Source organism: Varroa jacobsoni, unplaced genomic scaffold (assembly GCF_002532875.2).
Source record: "Varroa jacobsoni isolate VJ856 unplaced genomic scaffold, vjacob_1.0 contig01958, whole genome shotgun sequence".
Lineage (NCBI taxonomy): Eukaryota > Metazoa > Arthropoda > Arachnida > Mesostigmata > Varroidae > Varroa > Varroa jacobsoni.
In genome coordinates, this window is record NW_019214729.1 from 35,938 (window position 1) to 56,678 (window position 20,741).

At 43.3% G+C, this 20,741-nt stretch overlaps 2 protein-coding genes across 6 annotated transcripts; one reads left to right on the forward strand and one right to left on the reverse strand.

Annotated features, from left to right (window-relative positions):
• The first annotated feature begins 579 nt into the window (after window positions 1-579).
• Window positions 580-5,529, forward strand: LOC111272303 (uncharacterized). 2 transcript variants are annotated; one of them, XM_022853684.2, is made up of 6 exons: window positions 580-718; window positions 1,678-1,736; window positions 2,114-2,272; window positions 2,587-2,804; window positions 3,033-3,408; window positions 4,008-5,529. In XM_022853684.2, the coding sequence occupies exons 1-6, from the start codon at window positions 637-639 to the stop codon at window positions 5,250-5,252; spliced, it is 2,139 nt and encodes a 712-aa protein (XP_022709419.1). In that variant the 5' UTR covers window positions 580-636; the 3' UTR covers window positions 5,253-5,529. The 2 variants fall into 2 exon arrangements, with proteins under 2 accessions (XP_022709419.1, XP_022709420.1); XM_022853685.2 differs by lacking the exon at window positions 580-718 and adding an exon at window positions 1,304-1,444.
• Window positions 5,530-6,988: 1,459 nt separating this feature from the next.
• lig (ubiquitin-associated protein-like lingerer) lies at window positions 6,989-20,443 on the reverse strand. 4 transcript variants are annotated; one of them, XM_022853679.2, is made up of 4 exons: window positions 20,309-20,443; window positions 15,442-16,252; window positions 13,754-15,124; window positions 6,989-13,204 (listed from the first exon to the last, which is right to left on the reverse strand). In XM_022853679.2, exons 2-4 carry the CDS (start codon window positions 16,250-16,252, stop codon window positions 12,357-12,359), a joined length of 3,030 nt encoding a protein of 1,009 aa, XP_022709414.1. In that variant the 5' UTR covers window positions 20,309-20,443; the 3' UTR covers window positions 6,989-12,356. The 4 variants fall into 4 exon arrangements, with proteins under 4 accessions (XP_022709414.1, XP_022709415.1, XP_022709417.1 ...); XM_022853680.2 differs by lacking the exon at window positions 20,309-20,443 and adding an exon at window positions 19,942-20,286; XM_022853682.2 differs by lacking the exon at window positions 20,309-20,443 and adding an exon at window positions 19,504-19,929.
• Between the last annotated feature and the right edge of the window lie 298 nt (window positions 20,444-20,741).

Sequence of the window (20,741 nt, forward strand, 5' to 3'; positions counted from 1 at the left end):
TTTAATAACGACGATTTCGTGCCATGACCTTCTAATGCACAAAAGTAACTAAGAAAACTAACTTTCTAATTCGCTCGCAGACTTTAAGCTGCAAGTATTGAAAATATCTTGGTTTAAATGGATTTACTGTATCTTAAGTGACGCCTGCTGTTCAGAGCGCCAAATAGGAATGCGATCATTCAAGTTGATGTAAAATCTCAACCTAGCTGAGCATATGCGCATGATACTAACAGCGGCCATTGCATGTCCCTAACAAAGACTTTGAGAACGCACAAAGAAACAAAACATTTCCGTCTCCCGTTATAAGAACTGGGCGTTCTAAGCCGCCAATATAGCGCAAAGCAGTAAATAACATTAACAAGAATTTCGAATTTATAACAAGATCATTTACACGATCAATATTAACATTTCATTATTAACTAACAGCTTATTACGAGATGATACTATGTGTCGATCGATCTATTCCATATACAGTTGACCTTAAACACTTCTTTCCAGTCTTTACTTCACTTACTATCATAAAAGCGTATACCAGCCAAGCAGGTCATAACACTACTGCTCCGAAAAAACGCCATCATCCACATATGGTAGGCTTTGTTAGATGGACCGGTGTGATGATGACCACAACAAATTGCAATGCCACTGCCTGAAAGAATGGCCTCTTCGCTACTCGTCGAAGGAACAGAGTCTGCAGAGCAGGATGATGTTGTGGTACAAGGTACGTACAATAAACTAAACAATGCGGGAAGGTGAATGCAAATGAAATTTAAAGGATTTTGACATACTCCGGAGGTTACTCCGGACAAAACAACTATAGCCGCTCGTTGCGTCGTTTTACAAGCTGTACAGATCCTGTTCATCAAACATGGTTTTATGAGCGTTTACGTCATACATCAATACTGTTAGTTGGAAACCAGTAGTCTAAAGATTTAGTACTCCAAAGATGGGAGACGACTTCAAAAAGAGATACCGCATTTTCATATTTCCACTCCATAATCCATACTCGTAAATGAATACGTACGTAGATATCTGTGATTAGCGATGCAATGTTAAAAGAGGCAGTAAGGATCGTACCTATTGTATTTATATATAGCTGGTTCGAGCACTAGCTGAGTGCCAAAACGAATTAATAAGACGACAACACAATTACAGTAATTTTCTGATATTTGAATAAGATTTGTTTTTATGAGAAAATTAAATTTGAAAATCGGAAGGACTATATATGTTGTATGTGGTCGATGTAAATCGACACATCAAATAATATTAATTCGGTATTGGGTTTTGCCTTTCGAACAATCACTACTTCTATTGTATATTCTCAACATTTAAAATGTGAAAACGAGGGTAACTACTATAACAGTTTTGGAAACGTGTATATGAAGCTATGATCACCTTTTTTGGATAAATAATAAATATGCTATTGATTTTAAATATGGAATTAAAGGTAAATATCTAGGCTACTTGAAAATGAAACACTTATTGTTTATGAATTTCTCGTCTAGTCAAGGTAGTTATAAATCCAAGCAAAAAAGTTTTCGACGAATGATTGTATTGGAATACAAAACATACAAAACAGACATTTTAAATAATTATCTTTGTTAACCTCAAAAACATATGGGTTAGAGATAACGTGGATAGGAAAAACAATTTGAATTTCTGCATTTTTATAAATTTCAGAGGGCTCGATGGCAGAAGTCGAGCCAATGGAAGATCAAGTTGAAGAAGCTAGTGGGGTGGTAAGTTCTAACTAACATTGAATTTATTTCATTTACTAATAGATGTACTAAGAATTATTCACTGTACATACCATGGTCCGCTGTACGTCTTGGTTTCTTACTGCTTACGTGATTTTTTATATTTGTTACTGATATTATTATTTAAATTTTATTATATATTATTTATAAGACGATGTTGGAAACGTATAGTAACTACTGAACTCTTATAATTAAGAAATATCTTAATATTAGGACACTATTAGCCGGACATAAATATACGTATCATAATTTACATGCTCCAGTGACTTATCTGGCCATATTTCTACCGTGGTTTTTACTCCTAATGCAATAAAACGAATAAATACAGTAACAGTTTAAAATAACTTATTTATCTATAGATCTACAAATGTGGCGAGTGTCTAACTTTATTTGAAAATGAAGACGAGGCCAATGCCCACGTTCAGGAGTGTTCCCTTCCGCTTATAGAGGAGACCGTCGCCGAAGAAATTTCTGTGCCAGAAGATCAAGTGATACAAGATGAAGAAACCGAATTCCAGGTGATGAAAGTCGGCCAACATAAAATATATATAAAGTTTGTTAACGCATACGTTTAAACAACGATCCCGAGGCATACTTTGGATATATGATACATAATAAATGATTTGCTCCTTTTTAAGTGACCTTAATAGAATATCTTGATAATAACATGCGATCATACGAAAACAATGCTATAATGTTTAGGCCTAACGCTATAAGAAAACCATGTGCTGGGACGTTCGTTCGTTCGTTTATCGGCTTTGTGCTGCAGTATTATAATCGGATTAGCTTATCGTGTATTCGTATGTCCTCTTTGCACCGCTCATGAACTTAGGCCGTGGAGGAAGTCCGCGAGGAACAATCCGAGGAACTAGTAACCACCGCTGACGCTCAAGAAGACCCATCTGGCGCCATTTCACGGGATCAACAACAAACGGTCGTATTCGAGTGCCGTACGTGCGGACTACGGTTTCGAACGCCTCACGCATACGCCAATCATTACGTATCAACACACGCTGCATCATCGACAGCCTGTCCGATATGCGGGAACTGGTAAGACACGTAGGGCCCGTCGCAAGATATCTTGTAGCCTCCATCTATCCATCCATGTAGATCCATCGAAGTTGAGTAGGTTGGCATTAGTTGGCAAAATCAAAAGAACAATGACCATCGTTATTGTCGTGATTGTGCACATATGGTTTACTATTCTGATTGCTGGTATTAAAATGATTGTTACCTTACCAAATGGTTCAGTCTGAATATCTCAATCTTGTTCTACAGGTACTCGACTCGATCCAATCTAAAGGCACATATAATGTTACACACAGGGCTCCGTCCACACGCCTGTCCCATTTGCAACAAGCGTTTTGCTGTACTTAGTAACTTACGCTGCCACCTAAGAATTCATGAGAATCGCGTTAAGTGTCCGCACTGTCGACGAACACTAGCGTCACCGGCTGAGCTCGAAAGTCATACAAAAACAGCCCATGCGGCTGTCGTGGCCACTGGTTCAAACTTATCCTGCCCATATTGCCAGAAAGAGTTCTCGCACGCTAGCACCTTGCGCGGCCACATACGAAACCAACACACGGACGGTGCTCGCAATCTTGTTTGCGAATACTGTACGAAGGAGTTCAGCAACCGGTCTAACCTTGAGGTAAGTACGTGCGCGGTTACATCATATATTAAAATAATATACAAATTCCCAAACAAAGATACATATTGAGTAACGTTACTACTCACAGACACGCACGAAAATAACTTATTGTATTGTGGCTGAAGATTCCTACAGTGGACGTAGCTGGTTACCAAGCAACTTCTCATTTGAAAGTCTTAGTATTGTTGTAACTAAAGACGTTTTTCAAAGTATTTCTCTCAAATCGCTAGTTGACTATTCTTTATACGTACGACATAAAGAACACCTTTAAGCGAGAATTTTTCCTTGTTTAAGTGCGACGAAGTGGGCACTATAAGAAAAATTACTGGCCCATAATCTGGGCAGCGTCAAGTACAGCTAATAGATTAACGAGCACACATCTTATTTTATGTAAACAAAAGACCTCCAGAAGTATTGATGCCACGCCAGAACTATAATTTCTGAGTGCTAGGTAAGAACTTTTGATATCTCGCCAAGTATATTAGACTTCCATTAGCTTTAAAACTCTTTCTTTGAGATGTCCTCATCGACGAAATTCCTATGTTCACGCTGAATGATTGTGTCTCTTGATGTGCTGATTACGCCGTGCTTCTTCACAGGTGCACATTAGAAGTCATACCGGCGAGAAGCCTTTCGAATGCGGGAAGTGCGGCCGGGCGTTCGCGGTGATGAGCAACCTCAAAGCTCATCTCCGCATTCACAACGGTGATCGGCGTCACCCGTGCAATCAGTGCAATAAATCCTTTTACTCAAAATTTGATTTGCGTCAGCACAGTTACACGCATACGGGCGAACGACCCCACGAATGCGACCTCTGTGGAGAACGATTTGCCAAGGTCGGCAATTTGAACGCTCACCGAATGACACATATCAGCGAAAAACCTCACAAATGCGAAATCTGTGGGGCGGGATTTTCCAAGGCCGAACTGCTTAGCAAACACACGAGGCGGTTCCACAATCCGATGAATACGCAGTGTCCATTACAGTGTGCATTCTGTGGACAGTACTTCCAACAAGTGAAACAGTGCCGTGAACACGTAAAGGAGGCACATGCTGCCGACTCATTAAGCGCTAAAGTCTGCTGCTCGCATTGCCCTCGAAAGTTCGTCACAGAAACACAGTTGGCCGAGCATGAAAGAACACTGCACAAGCTTCAGGCCACCCTTTTCTGCAAATATTGTCGCCGGCCATACGCGAATGAGTCGAAACATCGGAAGCACGAGGAGTCGGGGGTGTGTCTTCAGCGGCGATGCAAAATTTGCTGGCGCCAATGCAAAAGCCCTAGCGACTACGAAGCGCACGTGCGGACACACAGCGATGAACGACCATTCGCCTGTGAGATATGCGATAAACACTTTAACAAAGAGGTGAATCTTGTCCGGCATCGTTTGGTCCACAAGGGCCTCCGATACAACTGTATGGTGTGCTTTAACAAATTCCTTTCAGAAGCGGCTATTCATAAACATATGCAACAGGCACATCCGGGCATGTTCCGTGGCAAACTCTACGTAAACGTTACAGATGGGACAGGCGGTTCAACAAAGTTGATCATTGTTAATGCTCCTAATGACGAAGGCATGTTGCTTGAAGGAGCCCAGGTAGTGATTCGAGAGGGCCATCAACAGGTGGTTCAGATCGAAGGAACAGGTCAGCAGCAAGAAAAACAATTGCAAGTACTTGTTAAAGGTGAATCTGGAGCCGCAATAACAGAAGGACTACTTGAACATGTCGAAGAGGGTGAGGCAGAGGCGGTGGCATTAGAAACGCTTCATGAGGGGGAAGACGTCTCACATTATGAAACAAGTCGTTATGTAATGAGAAGCAGAGTAAAGCTGATCACGTAACTTGATCGTACGACACCTTATTAATCAATGTTATATAAAATTTTTCATTACTAGATGCTTTTGGAGCCATACGTGTTGTGTAGATACGACTTATTTGGATCGAGTCTGAAATTAAAGAAGGGGTTTTCCTTTGTGTGTAACGATGCTGGTTTCTTATTCTGGTTTCGCTAGGGTTCTCTAGGCCATCATACAAAACTATAATTCTTCGATCTATAATTTGATCCAGCTTTGGATACTGTAAGTTAAACTGAATAAAATATATTGTACATAATGTGTATAGCGGTTTTTTCAATTTCGGTTTCTACCACCGGTTTATATAGTAATCAATAAAAAGTTGCGTGTCACGTAATAGAATCTGTTAACTATCAACCCTTTTCAAACTTATATCGCCAAGTGGACCACAAATTTCAATAAACTGGTTGTTCAAAGATTGTCCTAACGTACACAGGTTATTTTACTGGAGAGCTTTGTATGTTAAGTAATGCCTGAGTAAAATTAGTATTCCACAATTGTAGTTAGAATTAATAATCTGGAACAACCTAGTGCTTGAACTCTGACTACTCTGGAATTAATTAAAATTGTTATTATTATTTTAATAATTAAAACTGTGAAACCGTTTGAGAATAACAAAAAATCTCTAAATAATATCCTAACCGGAGGCAACCTCCGTATTGTCAGCACTTTAACCTTTAATCATTTTTCAAGCTACTGAATTCAACCACAGGAAAGTATAATCTGTAAACTGTAGAAACTAGTGAATTTTTTGACTAGAAGTTACTTATTAGCAGTAGACTCACATGCAAGCAGTAGCCTAGTCAAGTGTTTAATATTTAAATCTAGGTATTTCACATGAGTTCAATCGGATACTTACTGCATTTATTATTGGGCGGCAACCCAACTCAGACTTTTTGAAACTAGACTTATTTAAATGTGACAGATTACTGTCGATTTTTTAAGAAATCCTTTTACAAAGGAGATCTTATGTAGACGAATGAAAATTATAGGTGTTTAGTATATCATATTTGAAGGTTAAACAACGCATTCTACGTATTTTTGGAGCTTGCTACAAGATTCGATGTGCAGGAATTAGCGTAGTAGCCAAAAGCATCCAGAAAATAAATCAAGACTAAGAATCGAGAATTGGATTCGAGAAAAACAATACAGGAATAAGCGAGGTACTTGTGTTTCTTTTTTCAAAAACAAACGAAACACATTTGGTTCACTCAGTTTGGTTTGCATACCTCCACCGCTAAATCAGGTGTGGACATACCAGAGATGACGGCAAAACACAAACGCATGTGTGCCTGAGTTAAAAATTTCTTTTAAAAATGTTTGTTTTGGTATCATCATTAAAACGAATTTTCTTCACAATAATGCATATTCTCAAATAAGCTATAGTATAGTGATTTCTTTTCCTAGGTAAATACTTGTGTATAATCACTATTTTTACAGATCTGGCACAGGTAACAAACACGATTAGCCTAATCGTTCTTTTAAAGCCAACGATTGACTAATGTCATCAAAATTAATCAATATACTAAAAAATTTCTTTCCAAAATAACTATGTTTTGCTTACGATACCAAATGTCAACGATGTATTTGACGTAACCTTTATTTACCTATCTCCACATAACGTCTTGCGTAAAGTCTGCTGAACTCAACTGAAAAGCCGCACTGACCACTAAATCAGACAGTTCCCCATGCAAATCGAACAAAGCGCCAATAACACAGATGGGTAAAACTCCGAAAAAAGATAACATAATCTTAATTTTATTTACTGATCTAAATTTACATAAATATGTACTCAGCACTTGGAGTGGTGGAGGCGTCTGTTTGCGTTTTTAATGACGTTCTTTATCTGTCTGTTGTTGTCTGTTTGAGTGTTTGTTTGTGTTTATTGTTCCCTTTTTTACTGTAACTCTTGTATTATTGTATCTCTATTATGGTAGCGCTGCGGAGTTCAACACTGTCTTTTCTGCTTTTCTGTGATTCGCGTTTATCTTCTGCATATAGAAGACGCGCGTCAGCGGAGAATACTTTACATTTCTCTGTTCATTTATTTCGTCTCTGTTCATCTATTTCGCAGTATGCCTTCTCCTTTTCACCATTGTGTTTAAACTATTCATTATTCAATGCGTTGTCTCTTCCCGTATCCATACTTTTTCCTATTCAAAAGACTTTCTTATGTCGAGCTTCCTCTTATCGTCCGTCTTTACTTTTGCTATGCAACGGGTTAACGACCACAGCAAGCTAGATACACGAGATACAATTTGCTTTTGTCTCTGAATTAACTGTTGTTCCTAACTTACGACTTGCGATACTCGTATCTCCATCCATTCGATAGTTTGTTACCACGTGCACTGTTTACTTTTGTCATCAAGAATCCTCTTCTTACCCCAGTAACTGCTTTCCACACCTATTTTTAGGATAGTCACTACTGACTATTTTACCAACTTGCCTAGTACTTATTTACTATCAGTACTCACGCTCCATCTTCCCCTTAGAAATTCTCTCCATATTTTTACCCCTCCTCGTATCAGTCGGAGTTAAGACCACGTACCCTCTTCAGTCAGTCGAGCAAGACCTTCTGCTGTCACTGCTTTTACGATATACCTTGTGGGATTTATTATATATAGTTTTTATATATAAAATATTTAGGCCCCCACAAGCTAACCAACCGATGAACACGCTGTTTTTTTTTCGCTTTGATGATTTGTCTTTTTCGACTTTTTTCCTTTATTTGTCGTTATTTTATCGTTCGACCACTTATAGTAATGAGAGGACCCGCTCGTGTGCTATCTTGGGTTTCACATACACACCTTGTCTTTGCTAATATTCTTAATTTTCACACTTCAGGGCTATAGCAATAACTTACTTGTTACCATCAGCGTCATCATTATCATCATAATCGTATTTCGTAATAGTGCTTTTATCGAACCTTTTCGGTTTTTATAATATCTATATGTGAGTGTATATAAATTAATTACATCAGGATGATATCATTGTATCATAATGGGATAGCCTGCAAAGGTAATGTACACAGAGCTTTCGCATCAACTGGCGTTTGTTATCCTTTTGTTTAAGTTCCGTGTTTACGTACTGGTAGATGTGTTTTTTGCTTTAAAATTGCTGCTATTGTTGTTAGTTTTGTTTTTCTTTGCTATTGTCATTGTGTGGTTAGCTCAAGTGATTGTTTTATTAATTTTAATCGAACTTTTTGTTGATGCGGCGAGGATTTTGTATGTCGTTTGTGTGTTTTAGTCATTATCAATATACCGTTATTAGTATACTATTATATATTACAATGGAAAAACATTTCCACTTCATCTCGTAAGCTGTCCCATCCTGAGTTCTTACCCTAGACGATGATCAACCGTTGTAAAGAGCGGTACCTAGATGCAGGCGGTACTCTCTCTCGTATCCTACGGAGTTGAGCTCAAAATCTATAGTTATATTCCACTTCGGGTATTACTTTTACGGTATTACAGATTTTCTCATCGACCAACTCTACTACAACAAAGTTTCCGTCACTCCCTTCTGTTGTTTTTGATATATATATATATATATATATACATATATATATATATATGAGTGACCGACAAAAAAAATAATATTATATAGCAAGACAGATATAATAATAAATAGAAAACATTTTTTAGTGTAATAGTAAGTATTCTAATAACAATAGTAATAATCCGCATTTTTTCGCATCACCAACACAGATGTTTGTCTTATTGTCGACTGTTGGTTTTTTGTCATTATGCCCACTTCTGTATAAAGAGGACAACCTCAGTTTCTTTTTTCGCTTCTTGTTTCAGTTTAGTCTTCTTATTATGCCCTATACGTTCTGGTCATGTATAGTTTTCGTAATGTATAGCAATAGTATGATTAGTATTACTAGCAGTAGTTTGTTATTACAGCAATGTAATTATATAACAGCAAAATTTAAATAGTAATGATATTCTTAATTACCATTGATTGACAGATAATAATCAAGTGTGTATATATATATACACGTCTGCACGGATGACATTTCTGGTTACTTCCTCTTGCTAACTCGCGCCTGTATTATCTTGCCCATGTAGATCAATCATATTGTTAGCTTTATGCTCGTAGTAAGGTAATTCATGGGTGATTTGGGTTTCCACATGTGCAATCGAAATGTGCGCCTGTTTTGATTTCTGTACATCCTCTGCAGCAGCAGCAGTATTTAGTGATGTATGAGTGTGACCTCCGCACGCGTTTATCCATTTTGTGTGTATATCGTTTGTATGTTTTGTTGCTTTGTTGTATTCTACGGTGTTGTCTATAAATTGATGTGATGCTCCTCCAAGAGTTGAAATAATGGCTGCGGTCAGGTCGTTGTCGCCAAAACATAGGCAACACGGCCGCATGTACCTCGTGCACAACAACAGGTTATGTTATCACTCTGTGGCAGCGGCACCGCAGCGTGGGACGACAGAGCATCAACCTTCTCTCTCTCCCTTCCTCCCTTTCCTTACCTCCCTTCCTCCTTCCCCTCACTCGCTCTCTCTTTTCATATATATGATGGCGATAAATCTATATCTACCTCTCTTGTATTTTATGCTTCTCTTTTCGAGCTTCTCATCACAATCGTTATGATCGCATAGCCATCATCACCATCAGCATGTATAACTATATGAATGTATATTTCATATTTCGGAATCTCCACCTTCTTCGCTGTTCGACCAAAACCGAAAAAAAGAAACTTTACTTGTCTGTTACTACCACACATCCGTCTCTCGCCTCCGAGTGCAATTACATGCCACCCCTTGAGGCATTGTTACGTTGCGCATTGATGCTGCCGCCGCCACCACCGCCGCTGTGTGCGCAAGCTAAGATCGTTGCTGCCAGCTGTAGTAGTTTCCTTGTTTTCAATATTATTTGTTATTATTCTCATTATCATTTGTTGATTGAGCCACTCGTACCGCGCTCCGTATCAGCCACACATTTTACATAATTATCAGCATGATCATCAGTTTCATCATCAGAAATCGGTACAGCGCCGTTATTGGGGCTTGGTGATTCAGCGCTTGTTTTTTTTTCGTTTGCTGTTAGTTTCGGCCTTCATTCACTTTAATCCTTACTATCTTTTCATTCCGACGGTTTTTAACATCTAGACATCTATTAGCATTTGTTTACCGTCACCATTTTAATCATGTTCAGGGGGCTCGTATTAGTCAAATACAAGTTCCTTGTAGAGCCCGTCGACTTCGAGCCCCCATCGTCTTACTACTTCACATGCATTTCTATCAGCATAGCACAACACCCTGCGCTCCACCTGTACAACACATACATAGAGTGCTCTTGGATGCACATCGCGGTCTGCAGCTGTACTCGGCATCGTAATCATTTACCATCATGATGTGAAATGTCATCTGTATCAAGCGCACGTTCCTCCAGTATCGCATCACGCTTTGACATGACACATGCTACTACCGCCTACTCAGCATTGCTGCCCCCAGCCGAACCAGGTCAACCAATGGATTATCGGTGTTCCCTAGCAGAAGTGCGAAGAAGACATTCTTTTCTATGCAATACAATATAATCAACCGGGTACGACCCCACACGAGGGAACATTTAGTCCAACATGTAACCCTCTCCCGGTCCGAATCACAAGAGAGCGTATCGAGTAGTGTGTTACTACAAGAACATATATGAGTATATATGTTTATATTATTTCTCATTATCTCTACCTTATCGTATATAAATGAGTTGTCACTCCTTGATGTCATTCTTATCTTTTCGTTCATTATGAACATGGATATCTACGGATCGACCGGCAGTTCTGCCAGCCGTATTAGTGATGGTACTGTTGTAGTAAGAATGAAGAGGAATTGCGTTCTTGGTTTTTGCGCGCAGTGAATTCGTTCAATGCCTACAACTCTGTTGCTGTAGCTGTTAGTCGTTTTCGTTGTTGCTGCGGCAGCTGGTGGAAGTAAATACGCACTATAGAGTCGCCGCCACCATCGGCCCACCTACGTGTAAATGGCAATCGCATACTACGCCGCAATGGGAGCAGAGCACGGCTGGTTGATCATCGGTGTTGCGCTGGCATGGCACTAGCAGTAGTAAAATGATTTCGGCTAGGCATCTTTTATTGTACACTTCGTTGTCGTCATCGGCTAGTACCCAAAAGATCCTTGATACATATCCAAAACGACATAGCACGCTCAATGAGTTGTAGCGGCGATCTGATCGGATTTTTCGTCATTCAGCCACTGCAGGGATCCCCGCCTGCCAATACATCTGTGCCACGTGCGTTACGTAACCTAAGAGAGGGAACTACTGTAGAATTTGCGGTGTAACCCAATGGCATTGAACAGTATTGGCGGCATCAGAGAGGACGTCGGCGACCGATACAAGCATCGAGATTAGTAACACATCATATCGCACACTGACGTCACGGCGCTAACAGGAATCTGATGTTGATCTTGTGTTCTTGTTAATAGTAAATCTAGGAAAAAGAAGAGACGGTCACTGGTTGGCATTAATATATGCTGCTGGTATGCGATAGCGTCGCGCACGCGATCCGTTGGGTCAATCAATGATGCAAAACGATTATCACCACCGACATGCAGTAGCGTCGTGCAGCCAAATTAATTCGTAGCGCCTTCTGTGGCGTCGAGGTGATTTTTTTGCTGTTCATATCCGCTGCTGATTTTGTAGCTGCTGTTGTTGTCGTCGTTTTTGCTAGGCCTGCTGTTGCTTTGTGTAAGTCTACTCCGTCTTCTTAGATTTTCCACGACCGCCATCATCATCACCATCTTGTTTTTAACATATAATAGTTAATAGTTTTATTTCTTGCATTTACCTATCTATCTCTCGTTTTTCACGTACGTTTTTGCTTTTGCTGTTTCTGTTGTTCCCTGTGTCACGTTTCGGTTTATTTCTAGTTCCCGTCCATCCGTCTATAGGTCTGTTCTCGGATTCAGCTTTTTCTCCTATATCTTGTTGCAGTTGCTGTTTTAGTAGTAGTTCGCATGTTCTATCCCTTCGCTGCTATGCGCACGCCAGCTGAAGCTAGCACGCCACTATAGTCGAAGTAGTAATAGCAGTAGAACAATCAAGCGGCTCGTGGAGCTAGCGCCGGTCGCTGGCGGCCGTTGTGGACATGTACTTATTGGTGTTGGACATCATCTTTGTTGATTGATATTTGTTGTAGTCGCCTCCTGGCCCTGACATATGATTGCCCATCGGATAGTCGAACGCGCTCTGGGAGTTGCCATAAGCGGTGCTGTTCTTCGACGCCTGCGACGCGGTGCTAGCTGTACCCGTCGCCGGATAGCCAGCGCCCTGCGCGGACATAAACGGCGCCATGTGAGGGAACGGTGCCGGAACAACTGGTCCACCGTAGTAGATGTTGTAGGGGGCGATATGAGGATATGCCGCTGTGGCCGTAATTGTCGATTGGCTGCCGGCCGTCGACGAACCCTGTGAGGCTGCTGCCGAACTCGAATCGTCCTGAGATCGCACGAACTTGTCATAGCCGTGTTGTTGGAGTATCGAGCTAGCGGTCATGGTTCCGGCGTTCGCCGACGAATTAGAGTTGTCCCGCTGCGAATAGTCGGCCGCAGCTAGATGTGCACTTGAGCCCGTTGGCGGTGGAAGCTGGCTAGGATGTGGGTAGTAGGAATACAAAGTTGGCTGCATAGCGCCAGGGTGGCCGGCGTGCATGTACGGCCCGTGCATATGGGGACCATGCAGTTGACTAGTCTGTAGCACCAATCCGCCAGGCGTCATGGCTTGTCCAGCGCTTGCAGCATTCTGTTGGAGTTGGCTAGCTGCTGACTTTTTCCCGCCGTCATACTGTGAAGAGCTCGACGTACCGGTCGAATTGACCGCATCGGATACGGCACCCACCGAGCCGGATGCCACTGCTCCACTGTCCTTGCCACCCTTGTAGCCCGCATTCGTCACGGTTGAGCCTGCTGTGATGGCGGAAAAGGGCATGCGTGTAGTGTTAGATATTTAACCTATGTGGGTCAAACGACAAACCCAATATTATAGAGTAGGGAAAATATAATATAGGAATTACGTAACTCATAGATCCTATGATATCAGATAACTGTGATGGTAATTGTATTGACCATTTTGAAAATTCTTCAGGCTGTCGATAGGCGGGATAAGCTCTGGTACCACTTCGGGTCTATAAGATTACAAAACTGAGATTCTGAGGTGGACTGTATATGGTAAACAAAAATAAGGCTTGAGCATTATTTCTTAGCACTTTTTCGTGTTGTCAGAAAGTGTCATTACAGTCAGTAAACCTAACGCTGTGAACTAAATTTTCTCAACGTAATACTAAGACCATTAACATATTAGAATAGCGCAGTAATGCCTTACCAACATCGAAAAAAAACTTGTTAACTATAGGAACAAATACATCCTACAACCCACTGATATATGTAATATAACAGGTAGACAACCTTCAAAGTTCAATACGAATTTAAATAAACGAAACACTAGGATTTGCTTACCAAAAGACGTGGCGTAGTTGGGACTACCGTATTGCGTTGCCTGTTGCCCGTATGGAGTGCTATTGTGGCCTGGATTATACATGTTTGTCGTTAGATTTTGTAGGTACGTCATGCCGGCCGTCTGCGTCTGCTGTTTATACGCATTGTTTGAGTACTGTTGGTAGTTATTCGTGTTGCTTACTGCCTGCTGATTTGCTTGTTGAGCCTGATTGCTCTGCGGAGCATGTGAATTATGGAACTGTGAGCTAACGCCTGACCCAGCCTGCTGACTCGTCTGACCGGCAGACGAACTTATTGCCGAGCTTGTTTTATGCGTTTGGGCCGAACTGACCGAGTTCGCGGAAGTTTTGTCTAATCCGGGTGGTACCGTCATCGAGCCTTGTGTTTGACCTCCTACCTGGCCACCGCCACTACTGCTAACTTGAGCACCAGCAGCTAGCGCCGCTTTCAAGCTGCCGCCTGCTTGAAGACTATTATCTGCATTGCTGCTTGCTTGTTGTGATGTCTTAAGGTTTGTTTGCTGTTGACTTTGTGCCTGCTGCTGTTGCTGCTGCTGCTGCTGCTGCTGCTGCTGCTGGTGAGTAGCGACGTGCGCAGCATTCGTGACCGCTGGCTGACTTTGCTGTGTTGGCTGTGGGCCCTGTTGTGGTTGCGCCGCTGCAAGAATAGTTGCGCCCGCCGAATTCAAAGCCGTTGCACCATTATGTTGCTGTTGCTGCTGCTGCTGCTGTTGTTGTTGTTGTTGTTGTTGTTGTTGTTGTTCGACTGCGTTTGGCTGGGGTTGACTTTGGGAAATCGTGATAGAGTCGTAACTATTGCCGCCAAATGAAAGGGCACCGAACTGGACATCTAACGTATTGCCGTGCATGTCATGATGATCGGGAGGCATTTCGACGGGCGTCTGCGGAATTTTCGACGCTGGAGGAAGTCGAACCTTCGTGCGACCTGAGCCACATTGTGGGCCAACCAACCGCGTCGCTACCCGCTGTGTTCCAATCTTCTGCTGCTGTTGATGCTGCTGAGCCGGTTTCGACTCGAAACCACCATGGCAATGAGCGGCGTGGTGCACGCTCACGGAAATGCCAGTTTGTTCGTGACCGCCAGTAACAATGGGCTGAACTTGCGAAGCTGTAGCGGAAGGTACCGCTTGTTGAAGAAGAGGTGGTGTCGTCCCAGCTTGGCCCTGAGACCCGTTTCGTGCCTGTTGCCCACTTCCACCAACCTGCTGTCGTTGTCTCGTTTTCCAGTCACTGTTCCGATCATTAACAGAGTCTACCCATTCGGATTTATTTCCGCCAGTATTTCGATCTTTTCTACCCCCGCTCCATTCGTTCGCGTTCTTCTCATCGGCCTTGAAGTCGTCCCAATTGCCTAAAATAGTTGAGAAAACGTACATGGTATACGCATTCAAACATTACATTACAAATATTGTTGCGAAGGAAAAATTAACTTTAATATACCTGGGTACAAAACATGAAATAAATAGTGGGATTTTGATACAGCACAGAGGCATTTTTACAGATTAGACAAATGTATTGAAAAAAGGTGTTTATCGTAAATGCTAGTTACACTCCGTTAGCTATTCGGGTGTGCTGTTCTAGATACAATTTGGACGTCGTGTTCTATATTAGAAGAGTGATGAGAACTGTAGTCTATTGATATTTCTAGACACTACTCACTACACATACCCATATTGCCAATTGTGTCGTTCTGTTGTCCTGCAGCCAATTCTTCTGCTGATTGCTGGCCTGTGAGAGGTGCGTTAGCGTTCTGGCCGGGCGAACTCTGGGCACCACCAGCTTTACTGCCGACCGAGTTGGCCGGGTCGACCCACGTCGATCCGTCCCAGTCGCCAGCACTACTGTTATTACTGACTGCACTGTTGATGATGTTGTTGTTCGATGCACCGTTAGTGTCCCGCCACCCGGCTTGATTCTGATCCGGGTCATCGGATCCGCGTGGAGTGCCCTTCGGACCACCGCCAGATCGGCCTTCGCGCTGACCGGGACCTCCGCGGCCAGAAACTCGCACCCGTCCTCGGCCACCCCCAGGACCTGCAGCGTTTTCGTAATAAACGCCACCACCACCCCTCTGAGCTCGACCTCGGCCACGACCAGGCCCGTCTCGACTCTCACCTCGGGGCCGACGATTGTCCTCCCGACGATCGACGGTCTTCTCTTTCTTTTTCTTTGCGCCAGATGTCTCCCAGCCAGTGCCTTTCGGGGTAGCCTCTAACAGGTAGTTGATTGCCTCCTCTTCGTCACCGTCGCAGTCATGCAGCGCCATAGCGGCCTCATCCTGCGAACGGCCTGTAAACTCCACAATGTTCTTGATCTTCCTGTGCAATTCAGCGCTATCCTGTTCGCTGGTCACATTAGTGATTTCTGCAATACGTAACTGTTCGGCTGTGGCTTGCGGGACAACCTTCTCCTTTTTGACGGAGGATCCGGCACCTGCCAAGACCCCTCCACCGCCACTATTGGCCGTCTGTGGTTTCATCTGTATACGAACAGAAGAATGGACATTGAGCCGGGTTACTACTAATAATACCGTTCAACTAAAACACGATTACAGTTAAATTAGTGCACTTACTTCAGTGATAACTAACTAGTAACTACTTCTCCAGGTCAAGGACAACGGGAATTTCCAAAGACCAGTAGACAAACGAAATAAATTGATTTTGTGCTGTATAGCACAAAAAGCAGGATTCGCTTCTAAAATAATATTCTTCCAACATGAGATTAAAACTGTTTCACTTTTGAGCCCTGCGGACCGCCAGAGCTGTTCTTTCATAATGAATTTTACTGAAAGTTTTCACAAGCCAGCACACACATACGCGGACACACACACGTAACGAAAACATGCGCCTTATTGCAAAAAAAAATTCTCAAGGGTACAAAAACACTGTATTGACATCTTGTAGATTCTGCTAATGCTGGTTAGATCGCGGCTCTTCCCCTAAGCACAGCACCCGCCATCTGTATTGTTAGTAAGTAAGCAAACTGAATACCCCATTCTATTAATCTACTGGTCCTGCTGCTGTTGCTGTTGCTGCTGCTATTAGACGGGGAAAATCCGCGTGGCGGCTTGGATATACCAATAGATAGGACGTGCTCTGTAGTACGATTGTAACCAGTTTTCCGTTAAAGAACCAACATTTGGGGCAGAACGCTGACGGAGCTACACACTTCGCTCAAATGCCCATCTACGACGCAGATCCCGCTGCCAGCGTCGCCAGCGCGTGAATTCAAGCCCGGCCAAACAAACTGAAGAACTGAGCGGCTAATAAGTCTGCCCAATCCATCGGTCCCGAGCCTGCTCCTGTTGACGTAAGAAGCAATACTGCGGCCGCAGGATAAACAGCGTGACTGACTGAATTCCAACAGTAAACAACAAAGCTGCTTTCACAACTAGACCAGTAACGGTAGCAGCATCAAGACCGATTTAACCCCGGAGGAGAAAGAATCACAGGAGAGCCAATCAGCTATCAACCGAAGCACGTCAGCCTCACGTGATCTAGAGTACAAGAATATTACTGGTTTTAACGCGAGACAGAAACGTTCGCACAATGTTAAGTTTAATTTTAGCGGCAAATCATCTAAATAAGCTAACAACAACGTAACAAACGAGTATTAGTAACTCGTTCCTCAATTCCTAAACACGTTTAGTTTAATTACGATAAAAAAATTAACCCCTGTACGGTTAAAGTTGTAGAGCAATCCACCATAACAATAAGGTTTTTGGTTAGAAGCCGTAGATTCGTCCCATAACAACAAGGCACAGTCAATTGAGCACCCGATACCGTAAGTGCGCATTGCAAATATTACACTACAAAACCTCTACAACGATCTTGACGCGTTTGTATTTGATACGACAAACCCTAGCGAATATACCCCAGACATTACTAGATTCTTAGCTATTGTTGTGACTTCACGCCGTTCGTAGGTCGTTCTTTTCCGTGTATCGAACGCGGGCGCCAGCTACGACTGTGACTATCGAAGCATGGGTAGGTAAGCAGCAGCGAGATACACGCGTAAAGCCACACATGCGCAGTCTCTGGGAGATTCGGTCAGGCACAAATCACGCTGAGAAACCATGTAGGAGGAGGCGCTGAAGATCTTCGATAGTAGCGCCTATGCCGACGAGAACTGCTCAAAGACTACTGGAAATTGTTTACGTCCGCCGCTGCACTACGCCGCTGGAGCATTAAACAACGTCGTTTGCATGTTGGCGCCGAAGCTGCAGCTGCACATAAGTAGTCAAAAACATACGACGCATCTGTTACTGTATTGACGCATATTACTGTGTTGTTGTCGTCGCGAACCACCTCGCCATCATAATGTCAAAAAAGAACAGCTCGACGATACATGACTGCTTGCCGTCCTGTCAGCTAAATATGGAAAATAAATAGGCGGTGCGCTTCGACGCTATCCGCTTTTATTGCAACAACACCATTACACTTACTCAGTTCCGCTAAATGGTCTTATCGTTGCAGTATAAAAATGACACCAGTTTTCCTCAGCGAATTAATGGCGGCACTATCGTGTGAATCGACTGTAATTGGCAGCGGCCGAATAATCATTTCGATTTAATGCCTACCGAGTGATCACTGAACTATTATCATTGCAGTAATAGTTTGCACGTGGACAGGTGGAAGAACATTAATGATTGGAATACATGTTAAATAGTAGTAAATCATAAATTGCAGAGCTTACACAGCCAGAAAAGAGCGGATATGAATCAGTCGAATAACGCTGCTTCGCAAGAACAACGACGACGACGACGTTGCGATGCAGCCTACAATTAATGTAACCTGGTTCAGGTGACTCAGGCAAAAGTGAACCACACTAGCAAGCGCCATACACCGCAATGGTTGCGGATGCTGCCGACGAAAACGAGCTTTTGTTAGGCAAAACCAGCCGTATTTACATAGTGTAGTCATAGTGAGCGCATCACGACCAGTACTAGATAAAGCGGTAAAACGATATCAGCGCGTAGCAAACCAGCGTCCAAGACAATAGTTAGAGATAGAGCACATCAGGTCGATAGCATGATTTCTGGTGGATAGACACAGTTCACGATAACGCCACGAGACGATAATCTCACCCCAACGTGCACCGGCCAACATTAAGCTACAGAACACGGCAAATTAAACAGCAACGGCGGGCGGCATTTCACGAACAAACAAGGCGGCATCTGCAAACCAACACTTTGCAAAGCATATCGTCCCACAATAATTGCCGTCGTGTTCCTGCGACTCGCCATGCCATACAACACAATCCCGTCCGCATAAACGGTGCTAGTGAGTGGTCCCCCACGAATCGCTGTTGCCTAGCCAGGGCGGCGAGCTAGCTTTTGCCATCAGTCGATTGTGTACCCTTAAGGTGCATTAGAGACACCTTTGTCAGCCATACAACGACAATTTCTTCGTCGCTAGCGACGAACGACATCACTGTTGTGTTTAGGTAGCGACGTTGAGACTCACTTGCTCACCCGATCCATTCCCCTGAGCTCTCTAGAGATCAGTGGCAGCTCGAGCTAGGCAGAACTCAGGACCACAACTCCATTCCTCCCCGAAACCCTATCCAACCCGTCGCTATCGAATTCAATTCGAGTTGTCGCTGCGGCAGGGAAGAAATAGCGGTACGAAATTAACTTACTATCCATTCACACATAACCAACGGCAGAAGAAAGCACCGGCACAAAACAAACAAATCACGTAAACGAAATGTAAGCGGTTAAGTGCGTACTTTGTGGCCTGGAAACGCTGCATCGCACCAAGGCGCTCGTCGGCCGACGATCGACGCGGTATGTTCGACAACTACACCATAAATTTGCACAACTCTGTGTGTCACTCGCTAGCCAAGTTATTATTGTTAGTAGTAGCAGGCCAAAAGCAGTTACACTTGTTTGGTGTACGTTGTATGTAGCCGTCCCTTAAAGCCGTCTTGATCAGCAACAGCAGGACCACTAGCAGTAACTATCGGCTCGCACATTGCTGATCACATTGGCGCCGTAAGTATTCGTCGACTGAGTATGGTGTTAACCGTGTTAAGTGTATCAGGCCAGCACCACGGCCCGCATACTCATGAATGAATACACTCGTTAGCGACCTGCCAATAAGTAACAACGTTGGCTTCCGTTTCGTGTCGTGTCGAGAGCCAGTGAGAGGAAGAGAGAAAACTTACTTCAAAGATAAGAAAGCCAATACGAATCGCTAGGAAATGCGCAAGCGACGCTCTACCGCCACGACCGGCGGTAACTGATGCACCAATTTAGACACGATTGCGGTACGGCGCCAGCAACAGTGGTCGAACTGGGTCCGTACAAGAAAACGAAGGACCTTAGGCCTGCTTGCCTTTCGCACGCACGCCGGGTGCGCTGCTGCCCTGCGTTTTTTTAAGACGACCCGTTGCAAGCGGGTGACGACGCCGAAAACTTAACAGCTTTTCTGCATCCTGACGCTGGCCGCCAAATCAACTCGAAATCCTACAGGACACACTCACGATGTCGTCCCGCACGTGCAGAACGTCAATATCCAAACAGCACGCTTACCTGTAATGGCGACGCGGAAAAATGCACAAAACTACTAGCCAAAATATCAACTGTACAGAATCGATCGGTGAGATGAGGCTTACATCAACCGAAAGCCTAATATGAGACGAAAGGGGGCGCCACTGGCGCGCTCAGAATTTTGGAGCGCGGGCAAATTTGAAATCGTCCAAGCAGCAGAGCCAAGCGCACAATGAACCATCGAGCCCGCTATCCAGGCAGTCAACCAGCCTCTATTTTAACTAGAGCAGTAAACTAGAGTATTGTTGTACGACTCTATAGAGAGCCCACATGGCCACAAAGTTTTAACACATACATGGCCCATACACGGGCCTCACAGCACAGCGCGGCCTTTACAGCAGGCGACAATCCAGGGCAATACGCGCTAACTGACTAACTGCTTTCGTTGTATATGGGAATTAGTAGTCAGAGTCGC

Excerpts from the sequence above, each read along its gene's own strand:
- LOC111272303 (XM_022853684.2), top strand. The coding sequence starts at position 637 with ATGCCACTGCCTGAAAGAATGGCCTCTTCGCTACTCGTCGAAGGAACA. Across the intron at positions 719-1,677 it reads GGATGATGTTGTGGTACAAG|AGGGCTCGATGGCAGAAGTC; the intron begins GTACGTACAATA and ends TATAAATTTCAG. Across the intron at positions 2,273-2,586 it reads ATGAAGAAACCGAATTCCAG|GCCGTGGAGGAAGTCCGCGA; the intron begins GTGATGAAAGTC and ends TCATGAACTTAG.
- lig (XM_022853679.2), bottom strand. The coding sequence starts at position 16,252 with ATGAAACCACAGACGGCCAATAGTGGCGGTGGAGGGGTCTTGGCAGGT. Across the intron at positions 15,125-15,441 it reads CGACACAATTGGCAATATGG|GCAATTGGGACGACTTCAAG; the intron begins GTATGTGTAGTG and ends CAACTATTTTAG. Across the intron at positions 13,205-13,753 it reads CAACTACGCCACGTCTTTTG|CAGGCTCAACCGTGACGAAT; the intron begins GTAAGCAAATCC and ends CCGCCATCACAG.